Source organism: Rhea americana, unplaced genomic scaffold, assembly GCF_003343005.1.
Source record: "Rhea americana isolate MKP2758 unplaced genomic scaffold, rheAme1 scaffold_224, whole genome shotgun sequence".
In the NCBI taxonomy this organism is placed as follows: Eukaryota; Metazoa; Chordata; class Aves; order Rheiformes; family Rheidae; genus Rhea; species Rhea americana.
In genome coordinates this window covers 86,862-102,937 of record NW_028186340.1, presented here as the reverse complement: position 1 = coordinate 102,937, position 16,076 = coordinate 86,862, and the positions used below count along the sequence as shown (strand labels likewise).

The 16,076-nt window shown below is 43.0% G+C and overlaps 1 protein-coding gene across 1 annotated transcript in view; it reads right to left on the bottom strand.

The window, feature by feature from the left end:
- Positions 1 to 5,754: 5,754 nt before the first annotated feature.
- Positions 5,755 to 16,076, bottom strand: part of KIF26A (kinesin family member 26A) — a 79,276-nt gene continuing 68,954 nt past the window's right edge. Inside the window, exons 12-15 of the mRNA XM_085305611.1 lie at positions 12,691 to 16,066; positions 8,778 to 8,968; positions 7,792 to 7,942; positions 5,755 to 7,233 (exon numbers count right to left, since the gene is read on the bottom strand). Coding sequence (XP_085161737.1) covers positions 7,055 to 7,233; positions 7,792 to 7,942; positions 8,778 to 8,968; positions 12,691 to 16,066 — 3,897 coding nt within the window. The 3' untranslated portion in view covers positions 5,755 to 7,054. The remainder of the gene's footprint in view (positions 7,234 to 7,791; positions 7,943 to 8,777; positions 8,969 to 12,690; positions 16,067 to 16,076) is intronic.

The following is a 16,076-nucleotide window of genomic DNA, read 5'->3' as shown; positions in this document are numbered from 1 at the left end:
GTGGCTTGGTGTATACACTCTTGCCACCCCTTTATATCTGCCCAGTATGCACACAGCTTTTGCAAACAAATGCMGTCTGTCATCTGACATTTTTTTTCTTTATGAGTATATATTACTGCATTTTTCTCTTTCTGTTTTTCTCCCCAAAAGCTGAAGGGAAAGCTTTGTTTTCTCTCATTTCCTGCTGTTGAGGTAAATAAGATTTCTTCACTTTGAAAACCGAGTGATTTGAAACTGGCAGCCCACTGGAGCCTGTCTCAGTGTTTCAGCTGCCAGGTCTGAAGGTTTTCCTCAGCACTCAGTAAAGGACATGGTGGGAGACTTATTTTTAAGAACTGTTACGTGCACAATTTGGAGGGAAACACACCTTGTCCTTCCCCTTCGTACCCTATTTAGACTAAAAAAAATTGTTTTCATACAGCACTTAGCCCCATGAGACTGAAGCCTTTAGGTACAAATATAACCCATTTAAATGGTAATGTACAAAGAAATGAGTGGCAGCCTTCAAAACCAGAGATGTTAGTAAGTATATCAGTGCCAGGTGCTGAAAAACAGGGTGTCATTGGTACAAATGCAGGCAGAGCTCAGGGTGAGCCAGTATTTAAAAGTCAGTTTTTCCAGTCAAAGGCCAAACTCTAAAATGTCTGCTTATTTCTCTGCTGCCTGTGCCCTGGAGCATTGCATGTGCCTCCCAGAGAGCAGCGCATTAGGACACTACAGGTAGTTCCCATACAAGGTCAAATCAATCAAGAAGTGTTTTAAATCCAGTCACGTGAGACGTGCCAAGAGCTCTGCAGACTTGATTAGGTCCCCGAGGCTCTGAAGGGCAGAATCAGAGGCGATCTGGTAGGCGATCCTACAGGTGGGAGAGGCCAATATTACAGAGGCATCACCGTGGTCTTTCACCACTTCGGGACTGAAGGCTTTGCCCCTTCAGGACACTTAATACACAGACCGATGAAACATCAGTCCTGGCAGAAGCTAGCTAATGACTGCTTCTTTCCTTGCTGGAGTCAACAGCAAATCTCCATTTAGTCTCAGTAAAAGACAAGCTTGGGTTTTCAAAAGTCAAGCCRAGCTGTGTTAGCCATCCCAAGGAGACGAGGCAGCACCATGCAAGCTGCTGCATTTCTTTGCCAGACCCCACAGGAAGCTCCCATGGAAATAGTTACATTAGATTATTTAAAAAAAAAAAAGAGAGAGAGAGAGAGAGAGAGAGAGAGAGAGAGAGGAAGAAAAAGGAAGAAGAAGAAGTGAAACCTTTGCAGAATGAAGCTGTACAGATCCATGCCAGGATCCAGGCTGTCTGTTTTAAAGCCAAAYCAGCAGAATGAAAGCCAAAGAAGACAGAACTCCTTACCAGAAGGGTTCGAGGAATAACCTAATCTTTATAGCACACATCAACCTAAAGTGTACCGAAAAGTGAATTAGGTTAGTAAATCAGCGTCGATACAGTGGAGGYCAGGCAGATATGTTACCTAGAATGGCTGTTTCATATATAAGCATCTCTTTACTGTCCATCCCCCAGTGAGCTGTAGGGAGTGCTGCCCATCCCACCCACCTGGGAGCTGCAGGAATATGCCCGGGAATATCCTATCTCAAGCTGAATGCATCAGTCAGAAGCAACGGATCTAGAAAAGACAGGAAAAAAACAGGCCACTGGGGAAATGTGCATTGCCCAGAGTTCCCATGCGGGTTGCTCTGAAGGATTCCCCTGCTCACCACCACGCTCCCACAGCTCCCTTGGCTTTTGGGAGGAGTCCTAAGAAATGGTAAGTGGAATAGTATGTCCCTAAAAGTAAGCTGTTGTAAAAGTATGGTAGTAACTATCATCAGGCTCTATGGTACCCTATCATCAGGCAGTCCCCTGCAGGTCTGATAATAAATCTCTCTGAACATTTATACTGTCAAGAGTTATGTCTCACTCTACATATTTCACAAACAGCTTTCTGTAAGTCAAATTCTGCGTGAAGCCATGAGATACTACATATGGGAGCAGCCTAGGAGCTGGTTTCTGCTTTCTAATTCGCACTCATATCATTGCACATCAACAAACTTATTCTTTCTTTTGTCCCAAATACTGCTGTTAAATAATATTTTTTGAGCAGGAGCTTCATCTGGTAAGAGTCAGCATAACTCCTTTGAACCACTGCTAAAGCACTTTACACCAAAACTCAAGTCAGTGGGATATAAGCCAAATTTGGAATGTTTTGCTGGATATAAACCAGATTTATGCACTTATTTAAGTAGTTGCTTAAATGCTCTAGTGAGCCTGAGTCTATATACACCACCATGGTTTTATCTGTGTCCCTTTTCTGCCAGCTTGGACATCTGATATAGAAGTCATCTTATAGCTAACCCTTATTTTTTTTTGCCTTAAACCCTGCCTATAGCCACAATATAGAACAGCTGCCTGTGGAGTCATGTTCCACACATAACTTTAAAAATAAAATGCAAGTGACTGGAAAACATGGGTTTATAACTAGAAACAAAATACACAAGCATCTTGAAATAGAAATAAATGAAACACTTTCCACATGCTGAGAAAAGAACAAATAATCTCATATTTCCATTGCATTCTCTATTAGTACTGGTGTTTCAATACGGCAGTTCAGGGTATTCTAGAAATATAGCTCCTTAGCTGGAACTAGTTAAACCAGAAGCACTGCGAGGAAAAAGATTTTACCCATACGTAAGTTTTGCATACACACAGTAAGACTGCTCAATAGCAAACCTATTTGTAACAACTGCACTTCCAAAGACTTGAACCAACGTCCCCATAGATATACACTGCTTAGTACACGGTTAGCAACAACGCAGCTTACAGGAGTGACTAAAGACTCATTTGTCCGTCCAGTCCTGCAATTCTGACAGCTCCCAGGAGTGGTTTTATTTATTAGCCCATGACTGTTGGATAGGAAGAGCTAAAACTAAACTTGGAGGCTGTCTCCAGAATCTAGGGCACTTTTGAAGGAACCCAGACCTACTGCTGAGAGCTAAGCATGATGTGAGCCCGCTCGGTGAATCAGGTCCACAGGGGAGCCAGAAAGTGTTCCCGCAGCAAGGAGGACAGCGAAATTTCATGGGAAGAGMTGCAGGCAAGGGAGGGAAGGAGTCCTTTAGGGCATATGGAGAAGTGGAGGCCTTTCTAGTGTGAATTAGCCCTGCAAAAAGGGATTCACATAGTACTCCAGTACTGGTGGGTTTCTAAGGTTTTATTTAATACTGTAACAAATTCAAAACCATCAGTTCTTCAAGTGTATGCTTTAGTGTCTCTCTTAAATCATTAAACCTTGGTGGAATAGTAATGAAATAATGCATCTAGCCACATTTTGCAATTATCACCTGTAACATTATATAACTGAGTCTTTTGCAAATATATGCTAAACTTATATTTGTATAAATTTTAACTGGATAGAACAGCAAAAGTAACCAAAAAAAGGAGTATTACAGGATCTGAAAACTTTTCTTGAGACATAGAAGATAATTTACTCTCCACAAGTACAGATAAAAAAAAGAATTTGGTTAGGAAAAAGTCTACTATTTCATTCGTCAGTGCCTCACCTTGTTTTGGATCTATGACTGTTTTRTATCACTGAGCCAGAAGCTAAATGCATTTAATTTGCATTCTAGTGCCATGTAGACAGGGAACCAAGCAGCCCTGAAATGTCTCTTTTGTTACTTTGTAGAAAACATAACCCTGTAGTAAAAAAAAAATAAGGAGAAAGTACCATACAATGCAGGACTGATCGGCAAATTCTATATGGTTGAGTATTTAAATACATTGTCATGTTTATATAATTAGGGGTGGGCAATTAGTGGCTTGATTTTTATTTTAGGGGCTTTTAATATTGCCAGGAGGGGACATAGCTAAGACTTTTGAGAAGAGGGTGCAGTGACAGGTAAAAGAAAGCCAATAAAAACCCTTGTGCTCATTCAAGGGGGGTTCATAAGCTACCCAGAAAAGACAGGACTCCAGCTCTSCTGTGCCCAGGGGATCAGAGCCCACCAGAGGTCCTTTGCAGAACCCACCTTGCAGGAACCCCGTTAAGACACATACTTCAAAGGAACAGTCCCACGGCACCAGCAGCGTCACCAAACCCAGCTCCCCACCAAACAAGGTAAGCTCAGCAGCCCCGCTGCAGCCTTTTCCCTGTACCCAACAAGGTAACTTCTTCTGCCAAGCACAGAGCAATCCCTGAATGCATTTACCTTTGGCCTTCTCTTGTTTGGAGATTTTTCCCCTTCACCAACACGTACTTGTCTCTCAGCACTCTGCTACCTTTTTTATTTTAATTGTATTTATTTATCTGACACTTGCTCTGAAGAAAAAAAAGAAAGAAAGAAATACCTCACAATGTATTGAATTGCTGCAAGGGTTTGTTTCTSTCTTTGGAAGAAGTGAATTATCTGCGACTTTACACAAAAATACAAAATAAAATAAGAATTTACCTAATACATACATGTGGCGATCAAGGGTATCAGCAGGAGGTCCTACAGAAACCCCAGACACCATATCCCCGTGCATACAACCCGATGCAGGACCAATACTTGATAACCAACMTGAGGTGTGCCCTTTCCAGGGCAAACCACAGAGAGGTAAAGCAGGCATCATCACACGGCTCCCCTTAGCAGGATTCATCACCAGTTTTGCCATCTGAGGACAGGATTGTGTTTAACTCTCCTTGCTGTGAGGAGGCACAATTAGAACACCAGAGRCAAGGACAGCTGAAGATATAGGATTGTCCAAAACCCATGTCCTTATGCTTGAAGTTTCTCCACTGGTCACCGAAAAGGACAGAAGAAATAGGATGATACAATGTCAGGAAGGTACCCAAATCTGCTGTCTCTGGAGCACAAAAGTCTGCCTAATGAGTGGCAGTCACTTTGTGTGACTGTCTTGGTCTCCAAGAAGAATCACCACCTCATCCAGTATGTTTTAAATAACGAGTAGCAAAACAGAATTTGGAATTAGGTGACCTGTGTTCAGCTCACCTCTCATTTCAGTGCCATATTTCRCGTGTGACCTACGTAAAGTCATGAAAATATTTAAATATCGAAATCTTGCTCTCACTCTCACACTCCACACCACCAGCTGCAAAATGAGGAAAAAACATTTCTGCACTCTTGTGAGGATGAGAGAGCTTTCTTGCTGCTTGGATGCTAGGCTGCTAAGGCCACATAAAGAGAGAGAAAGCAGGAGGAAAAAAAATAATTTTTACAGGCTGTTCAGCCAAATAGCTTGAAGATACTCAAGATTATGCCATTACAGGCACCAGTTTTACATTAAATCTGCCTAGAGTTACAACAGCTGGCATCAGTGGGAGATGAGGACCAGGCACAGCTACCTTTTAACCAGACAGTAAATGTAACAGAAGAGAAACAAACCTGCTGACTTGTTATGATGGACCTATCCATGGATGGTTGATTCCAGTTCTTAAAGTTTTCTTGTATTTGTAACCTCGTTTTTAATTGCTTTTTTTCCATCAGGGAAAACAAGTATCTGAGCCTCAGGTCCTTTTTCTGTAAACTCTGTGATGTGCTAAGAGAATATAAGTATTATCATTGCTATTTATTTTACCCTTTGGTGTTCTGGCTCTCTTTCCTGATTGGTTTATTATGACTAATGTCAAAACTCCGTTTGCAGTTATCTCTCTTGGGCAAAGAGATAATATAATGTGACATTTAATACCGTGTACCACAGGCCATCTTCTCTCTTCAGAGCATTAAAATCACATACATAGCACGAAGCAATCATAACAATAGATGTATCTTTTATTCACAGATAAAAACTGAAGCAAGCTGTTATAATACATATTTGTACAAAGGATTTGAAAAAACCATAAAAAGGAAGATGATCAGAAAATATGATTCATTATGAAATGTGGTATTACATACACTATTAAACCTTTTCAAAAGTATTCGTTTGGCAACAATTTATCAATAGTTCCACACTTAAGTGGCCTCCTTCAAAAAAGCACAAATCTCATGCAGCATGTATAAACTTGATCCTGAGGGTTTGCCTTCCTTAGAAAAACTGTAAAAAGATATACTATTTGTCTTAAAAGTTCAAAATGCAAATGTTATATTTATAGACAAAACTATATAAAAATATGGACCTAACTTAACATTTACAAAAACTTTTTGTTTCTTTTTTTGCTTGTTTTATGGTTTTGGTAATAAACATAATTCTCAATTCCTGCAGTCAGAGAGGGAAAAAAAAAACAAAAAACAAAAAAACCAAACCACAGTGCCCTTTGTAGACTTCCTCACATCAAGTTAACGACTCCAAAAAGACCAAGTCCGTGATAAGTGAGGTTAGAAACCAAGGAAGTAGGTAAGCAGTTAATATATATCTATATATGTATATATAAAATGGAAAACAAACATTTATTTTGATCTGAAAAAGCAATAATACAAAACTTGAATGTAAAAGAATCATCTCAAAATGCCATAATACAACTTTTCAATAGATAAATGTTCATAAAAATATCTTGAATCCTAACCAAGAAAACAATTATAATACAATTTTAATTCTGCTACATAAAACAGCTTTTCTATGAAACAAGAAGGCAAGTTCAGGTATGAAAACATAATTTACTTATTGCTTTTGCTACAATGTTGTTTGTTTTTTACATATAGTCATAAATACACTATACAGTATAAAATATTTCATAGGAATACGTTTTGTGGTCTGCTTAGGTTTGCTGGCTTTAATTCTAGCACCAAATACAAAAAAGAAAATCAAATGAACTTTAAAGGCACTTCCATTGTTTGTTTGTTTGTTTGTTTTTTAAAGTCTTGGTTTGCACTAAATTTCTTCCCTCTGGTAGAAGCAACATTTGTTCCTTTTATCTTTGTACAGTTCAGGTCACATTGAGGCACCAAATGATTTATGGACATTCCCATTCCTCAGCTGTTTCATTCTTCTACAACATTCATGTTGCTTTTTAGTCTTCACATTTCCTCCTTCACTTCCTAGCTCCCCATTCTCTTTTCTTCTTCGTGTCGTACGATTCAGCTTCACTTCCTTCAGTCCCTTGAAAATCTCTCTTCAAACCTCCACTTCCCTTACTCCATCTTGCGCATCTGTTATCATTCCAATATCAAAACACGTCACTATCATGATATGTGACTTGCACAGATTAACACACTGCTCCAGTTCCTCTGTCACTTGTTCCAGTGCCTCCAGGTATTCCTGTGACTCCTTATCAAGGTCAGGATCCACTTCAACTGTCAGTCAAAAAAAAAGTGGGTAAGAGAAAAAGCTCACAATAAAACATTATTCTACTGGCTGCATTTAACTTGGATTTCATCACAAGGGAGAAAATCACGTGGAATACAATTTCATTTCTGTTGAACTAAGGAGCTTTGTCACTGTGTTCAACAGAGGCAAATCTCTACCTTGAAGCTCCAGTCAAGCACAGCACTCAGTCTATAAACAAATTTCAAGCCTCAGTTTCCCAGTGGGAATGTTTTTTTCATTCTTTGGAAAGAAAGAAAATCCACTGTAGTGGATTATAAAGGTTATATATAAAAATATTTAATATTAATAAGAATCACAGTGAGTCTCTGCACTGTTTCAGCTTCCTCTTCTGGTTGAGCTTTTTGTTCTTTTCTGGAACTACTCAGCACTGAAAGCAAATCCTGTACCACAGTAATGCTCATGCAGTCACAGAGCTCGATTTTGCCAATAATCTAAACAAGTGCTTAACTCTGTCAGTGGGACTGGTCACATACTGAAAATTGGTCACATGCTTGATAATACTGCTATTTTGTAAAAACACTTACAGTCTTCTTTCCACTTATCTGGATCCATCATCAACCTGCACTTTGTCTCTTCCAACTCTTCCTTCAAAAATTCATGCTTTGCTTTTACTTCTCTGATTCGTTGCTGGCGTCTTTCTAGTATCTTCAGCTTCGTATGGAAATACATTAGACCCTTTTAAGACACAGAAAGACAATTTCATGAATTTGAGTGTTATGAGCTGACCTCCGACAGTTTGACACAAATTGCTCCTGGCTCATTACTTGTCAGAGTTAGCAGGTGGGTTGTTTTGTTTGGTTGGGTTTTTTTTATTTGAAGTGTACATTAATGGATTCTAATCTAGAGAACAGCACGCCACATCACTTCAGCATTTGTTGTACTTTACTGAATTAGCAAACATCTCTAGTACATTCTATAATTACTACTGTTTGTAGAGGATTTTTTTTCCAGCAGTGCAAATGATAAATACAGCCTAACAATAATTAGAATTATATTTAATACTAAGCCATAAGAATCTTTATTTTCTTAAAAGCACTCCTACCTTCTCAACATCCTGGAAAGGCTATTATGAAAGAAACAGGAAAAAGRCATCAGAAGAATATAGAATTCTGGTCTCCAAAATAGAATTAGTGGAAGTGTTTTCCAATTACAAGTAAATTAAACTCAGTGCATCCCTGATGTAATAGAATCTTGCCATTTATATAAAGAGTTAATGACCCTACAGTTGAGAGGGGCTGTAAGGTTTCATCAGCCAGGCAGGCTAAGACTATAAAGTCTTCTCATAATGTATTCATTGGTAACGTCCATTCACATCATCAGTCATGTTAAACACAATTAATTTTAGACAGTAATCATTTTCATTTTCTGTGTTAAGGGTACCCCAACATATGAATTGTAAAATTAATAATTATAGTGCTTTAATTGCAATCAATTTCCTGACCACCACTCCAGCATTCAAGTAAGGATTCTGCCTGTGTATCGTAACAGTTCTTGTAAAATATGTGCTGACCTCAGTTTCCTCTTGTCTGTGTCGCTGTAATCTTTCCACATCATCAATCTCATAAACTTTAATTTCAAATGGYTCTTTTAAAGTGCCTGGCAAAGGTGGTAGATCAACCCATTGGCCAGTGACACTGGGTTTTCTTCCTAGGGAGGCGGCATCCGGCAATGGAGCAGGAATCAGTCTACGACGCTGGAGACCTGAAATACAAAAGACAAGTGTTCCTCAGATTCAGAGGCCTAACAGATACAGAAGGTACGGTGGCAAATTAAAGATCTAGGTTCTCAGGATGCTTAGGAGGAAATGTTTCTCTTGATCTTTTCCTTTCAGTAAAGCAGACTCAGGCTGCTAACTGACTTACTATCTTGATGAAGTATGTTCCTCTYGGCTTACTAATGGGATTAACAGCAGTTCTTCTCCCAAAACAGATGTCTGAGCACCATTTCTTTATTTCCCCCTTCCAAAAATATTTTGCCTGGATTATTTTCTCTTTGGTGGGCAATAATGGCATTCACTACCTTGCTATGGCAATGAGACAGTGACTAGATTTCAAATCAATACTGATAATGCCAGAAGAATCTGAAAAATCCCCCCCTCCTCCAGCTAAAGACAAGCAAGGCTATCTAGGTAAGATCCCATTGATAAGATCTCGTTTTATTACCTCTTCCAAGGACAAACAGTTCCTTCCAGGACCACTACCAATGCTTTAAGGTGCTAAATACTAGCAGTTTTCAATTACTTTGTGGGATTAGGATGTATTGGGCACTTCAGAAGGCAGCAACCAGCCAAGCTGCAACTTGAGTCACCTCTAATGTCTGCATATTACTGTCCATTTGCACCAGCTCTCAGAAGGTCAGAGCATGACCTCATCTACTCCTCAAGCACAACGCTCCAAATTTATGAACAAACAGCAAATTGTCACCATGAGGCATCTGCTAAGACTCAAGTTTCCCAAAGCACAGACTGATTTGTGCCCTTCAAAAATGTTGGTAATTTTCTATATATTGGTTTGCACTTTCGTGTCCAAGCATTTTTTGTGGTTTTAAATCTGTCTCTCCACTTTCTGAAAGGCTGACCTTTATATTACATCTATCAAGGATGAGTATATGTATAGGGGTGATCAGGCAATGTTATAAAGTTGTAGTCTAATCCTTAGGCAAATAGGAAGGCTGAAGGCCACCAGAAACAAGCTGAAGTGTCATGTGGTAGTAGTACGTACAAGCAGCATCTGGCTGACAGATGACAGTAAACTTAGTGCCTGAAGTTTTTCTTCCTCTTAGGGAAAACCAACTTAGAGGATAGGTCTACTTGCTAATAGGGAGCACATCATACAGACAAGTCAGTGCTGCTCAGAGGAGGATGCTCCTGAAATAACTTCTGAGACCTTTACAGGAGAGTTAAGTGYGAGCAAAGGTTGTAGGGTTAACCSTGCCATAAAATTCAAGAAGAAACAGAGAAAAATCCCAGTACATTYCCTGAGAGCAATGCACCTGGACAGATAACTCAAGAGTTACCTGGTATACACATTCTCAAGAAAAAAAAATCCCTTACACTTAATTGCTTCCCTGTTAATTTCTAAGTAAAAATAATAATCACAAAGGAAACATTTTGGAAAGGGGAAGACTTGAWCCTACTTCTATTTTGACTGGAGAAATGGCAGAGAGGAAGAAGGGCAGTCTTGGGACCAACCAGCTGAAGTGCAGCTTTATGGAGAATGACCTGGGGATCCCAGTGCACAGTGAGTTGAACATGAGCACTTCCTTGCAGCAAAGGCCAACAGGATCCTGGGCTGTATTAAGCACATCTTTGCCAGCAGGCCAACCAAGGCAAGCCTTCCCCTCTAGGCAGCACTGGTGAGGCTATACCTGGAGTACTGGGTCCAGTTCTGGGCTTCTCAATACAAGAAAGACATGGACCTGCTGGAGCCAGTCCAATGAAGGGCCACAGAGATGATTAAGGGACTGAATCATCTCTCACATGAGGAGAAGCTGAGGGAGCTGAGGCTGTCCAGCTTGGAGAAGAGAAGGCTCAGGGGGGATCTAATCAATGTGTACAAATACCTGATGGCAGAGTATAAATAAGACAGAATCAAACTCTCCTCATTGATGCCCAGTGACAGGACTATAGCTAACAGGCACAAACTGAAACATGGGAAATTCCACCTCAACACAAGAAAATGCTTCACTGTAAGGGTAGTTGAACACTGGAACAGGTTGCCCAGAGAGGCTATGGAGTCTCCATCCTTAGAGATRCTCAAAATCCAACCGGACACAATACTGGGCAACTTTTTCTAGTCGACCCTGCCGGAGCAGATGGATTGGATCAAACGATCCCAAGAGGTCCCTTCAAACCCCAACTACTCTGCGACTCTGTGATACAACCCAAGAAAGAGCTGAAAAATAGTCTCTCTGGACCATGAAAAGTTAATCTATGTTGTATTCACCTTCACCTGTTCATCGCTGCCATCACCCTAATTTATTTACCCTGAATCACAAATACAGACCTGCCTACTGAAATTACTCACTGTAAAGCTCTGATCCTGTAACCCGCAGGACCTCTCTGAACAGGATACTGAACAGATGTAGTYAAACATACATAGCATGCAGATTAACTTCATCATTATCATCACCTTGTGTCAGCCAAGGCCAACGTCGTTTCTTTAAGGTGAAGATGAAGTTAAAGAACAAGGGGAAAAGGTTTCTATTGACATCTCTGAAAGCAGGTTCTGTCCCCARGATGAGTTTCCCTTCTAAAGCCTCCTTAAGTCTAGAGACTACAAGTCTTCAATACAGCTTGACTGTTTAAGCTACTCCAAGAATGTGTACAAYACTTTACAATGATGACAATATATTTTAGGCCAATAATGGTTCTACACAAAACYTTTCTTGTAAGAAATAGTTAATTTAGCTCCTAGGAAACCTCATTTCATATATAAAACATGTTAGTGTGTCAGAGTGTAACGCACTGAAAAAGTAATAGATAATTTACCGAAAAAAAGAAATAGTTTGTCATTTTTAAAGATGTTATAAGCATTTCCTGCAGCAAAAACAAATACAAATCCATCCACCTTCTCAATGCATGTGCAACTTATACAGCTGTTAATATTGATTTGTAGGAAAGGTTTGAGAGGTTGATGTCCTATGGAAAGAAAACTGCARTAAATGTTGCACTAAGTCTCCAAACTGATTTATCACCTGCTGAAGCAACTCAGTTGCTTTGACTAGAAAGCACCGTGAARCGTCCATCAACTTAACTCATTTTGTTCTAGTGTCAGAATTGAGCATCATGCATGTCTACAAGGATTGTAATAGTTACCCCCTCTCAACCAAGGAGTCAGATTCAGCCACACTCCTGGTATCAGTGCACGCACTTTTTCCAGTAGTAAGCACGCTTGGGTTGCTGCATCACACTGCTGGCCAGCAGCTGCAGCACACAGCTTGTCTCAGGTTCTTCACGATACTACAGCACTTCCAAGCTGGACCGGTAAAAACGACTCTGTAACGCTAGTCATGGAAGCCTGATGCTGAAGCTGGCTACAGTCAGCCGCACTTAGAGGAGCGCCASGTGTGAAAGCATCCGGCCGCGCCACGCGGCGCTGCGAACAGCGCGACGGCTGACGCGCCACGATCGCTGCCGATCCCRCCGGGCAATCTCCTCTCGCCCGTCCCCCGGGCCCTCCCCGGCCTGCCTGCGGCCACCTGCTCCCTGCTCCCTCACCGGCGCCTGGGAAGCGCCGTGGGGCACGCCRCGCTTTCCCTGCCCCCCGGGATGGGGCGCCTGGGTCACGCCTGCGAGGCGGCTCTGAGGTAAAACGAATGCCCGGCAGCGCCGGCGCGTCCAGCCCCGCCCGGCGTCCCCCTCCGGGGATGCGCCAKGAGCCCGTTTCGGGCAGTTCCGGCCCCGCGTCCTGTTTGTTCCTTACCTGTTGACCTCTTCTTGGGGGACTTCAGGCTCCTCATGCGGCCCGGCGACGACATGCCGCTCTCGCTCATGGAGTCGTGCGCCGAGGAGGCGCTGCCCGTCGCCTCGCTGTCCCGAATCATGCTTTCGTAGCCGCTGCTGCCCCCGCTGTGGTAGAAAAGCGCTGTCCTCCCCATGGCCGGCGGCAGTTCCCCGCTCAAAACGCTGCTGTTGTCGCTGCCGTGGCCGCTGCTGTACCGCTGCGGCCGCCGGGGAGCCGTTATCTTGCTGTAAGGGGACGGCAGCACCGGGACCTGCGACTTCTCGTCGCTGAGGTTGATGCCGCTGTCGTTGCCGCTGTCCGAGTCGGTGGAGCCTCGGAAATGCCCCATCTTGGCCGAGCCGCCCGACACGAGCTCGTTGACGCGGCTGTTGGCCGCCCTCATGGCCTGCTTGGTCCCCATAATGGTTCCCCTGCCGGGTTTGCTGCCGACCGCCTGCACGGCGCGGGGGGCCGCCTTGCCGCTCGGGGCCGYGCCGGAGCTCTTCCCGACGGGCTGCGCCAGGGACTTCACCGAGGAACTGAGAGACTTGGAGCCGCTGGCGGAGAGGCTCCGGCTTTTATTTCCGTTGGCTTGGACCTTCTGGCTAGTTGTGCTTTTTGCCTGGCTGTTTTTGCAAGGCACAGAGGCAGCAAAGGACTGCGGTAAAGTCACACTAGAAGCAACAGGAGGGACGCCCAGCCTCGGGACGGAGCGCCCTGCCCTGCTGTTATTAGCACTCGCGTTTTCCCTTGCCACGTTTACTTTGGAGCCTACCGATGTCAGGCTGTCGCACCTTTCAAGGGACATGTGACTGCCGTAACGGTGGACAGCTTCGCTCTTCGATGCCTTTGTCTTCAAACTTGATGTCATCTTAGGCAAAGAGTGGTCGCCCTTCAGGTTCATTCTACTGCTGGCACTTTCACTAACACAAGATCCAGCTTTTGACCGCAAATCTGCTTCTTCTTCAGCCTTTGGCATGGCAGCTCTGGCAAAGTCCAGGCTAGCAGCTYTTCCCCCACCATTACCCAGACCAACAGGTTTCTGTTCCAGGCTCGATTTGCGTACAGGAGGTGTTGGAGGTGTTGGTCCACCTGGCCTAGGTAACATACTTGACTTCTGGGGCACGCTTTTCTTTCCTAATGACGATTTCAAGCTGCCAGCAGCCAAGGGAGCATCCAAATTCCCTCTGGTCACAGCCTCTGACAAAGTACTGTTAGTGTGCGATACTGGCACCACACCTAGYGTAGTGGCTCCTCTCTTCAGCTGTGGCATCTTAATCACAGCTTCTGACTTCTTTGCAGCGCTGCTGGAAGATTTGCAGGCCATTTCACAACCATCCACAACTCTCTGAGAACAGGCAAGCATAGTCTGTGACTTAGTTGGCCTGGATGACGTATTGAAATACTGGGCAGCTTTTCCTGGCTGCTTATCAGTACCAAATGTGTGAGATTTTGGAGAGGCTGCAGGGTTTGTTTCCAACTGATTATCCGTGCGCAAGAGCCAGGGATCTTCAAATATACAATGTGGACTCTGCAGCTCTTTATAGCTGAGTACAGCGTTATGGTGGATTGCAGACGAGGTAGTTTTTGTTTTCCTAGGAAGACTAGAATGTATGGTTTCTATCACAGGTGTATCTCGAGAATTAATAGATTTTATTTTTATGGGCTGATCAGTGACACAAAAAGCACTTTTTATCTGAGATGCTTTGGTAGTTTCTGGGGTTTGGGGGCTTTTGCTGATGCCTGAGGACAGCTTGCTGGAATTCATGCTCTCACTCTCCAGCTCAGAGAAGCAAAAACCACTGTCATGCAGAGCACTTTTCAGTGGTATGGGTACATTAGGTGAATCCAAATTGAAGGGTTCCTCAGATTTACTACAGCTGTAAGACGACTGTGCAACGAAACTGTCACTAGAATGTGCTCCATCACTTTCAATTGTACAGATGCTGACTTCGCTAAGCCATGAACTGATGGAGGAACGTCTGCTGCTGGTAAAGGGRTCCTTAGCAAAGGGCACAACAATATCAATATTTACACCAGTAGAACCTTCCTGTGAGGTATAAGCATCAAACTCATCATTTATGCTGCTGATAATACTAACTGGCCTGGAACCTGATGCAAGGGCCTGAAGTGAGCAGTCGCTGTTAAAGCTAATGATACTGGAAGGTCTTCCATTATCCAAAATCCCACTAATGGATAGTTCTTCCACCACTGTGAAAACGAGCTCATCCTCTCCATTCAGCTCAACAGGCTGCTGCAAAGTCACCGTGGTGGTTAATATATCCCGATCAAAGCATTTACCTCTGAATGCTGACCGGAAGCTGTGTACCTCTATAGCACCCGAATGATTCTGGGTGTTGCTACCAACCAGAAATGTGCTTCCTATTGGGCTTTGCTCAGGTTTGTTAGCCATCTGCTTGCTCATTCCCACAGGAGGAGTCCGAACTGCATTGCTATKGTCCAACTCCGAACTCTCAGCCTTGCAGCTTGACACCTGTTCTTTCTGCTGTGGAGGTGGAGGTGCTGGGCTTGGCAATGGTCTCTTCACATACAAGGACTTTTCTTTAATGACAGGTTCAACTGTGGCTTTACTCTGCTCCTGATTCCTTGAAGGGCTACACCTTGAAGACTTCGGAGACTCTGTGATTGTCTCTCTTTCTCTTTCTCCCTCCAGTACTGAGTCTATTATTTTGCCATCAGCTTTGCTCTGCTGCTTGGAATGCTCTGTTTTGAAGTGAGGGATGCTCTTTTCATGACAATTGCCACCCCTTGGCGTAACAGCCTGGAAATGAAGATTAGATCCTTTTTTTGGAGATGCACTATCTGGTGGAACCGTTTTCTTAAATCCTGCAGAAGGAGAAGATATCTTCTCCTTTATCAGTTTAGACTGTGCATTTTCTGTACTTCCAGGGACTGGATTACAATTGGAAGCAACAGAGTTTTCTCCACAAGCAAATTTGATGGGTTCCTCACTTCCGTCAATGCACTCTAACCTTTCTTGCAATTCAGCAAAAGTGTTGCATTTAAAATGATCCTTGTCAGAACTTCTACCAATAGCAGAATTGTCTTTACTTCTCTTCTTGTTTAGGGATGGGATTATGGGAACAAATTCTGGAGGACCTTCATTATCTGTCAATTCCCTGTCAGACAAAGCTGCACCATTGGGACCGACATAAATGACAGTATCACAAGACTGTTCACTGCTGGAGGAATAATCAGGATCACTAGATATGCTCAGGACAGGAAGGTCAGGGTCAAGGGCAACAGTTCGTGGATGGAATGGTCGCAAATGGGGCGGTCTCCGGACATGTCCTTCTTCACAYGAACTCTCTCCTCCAGATGAGCTGGATGCATACTGCAAATGA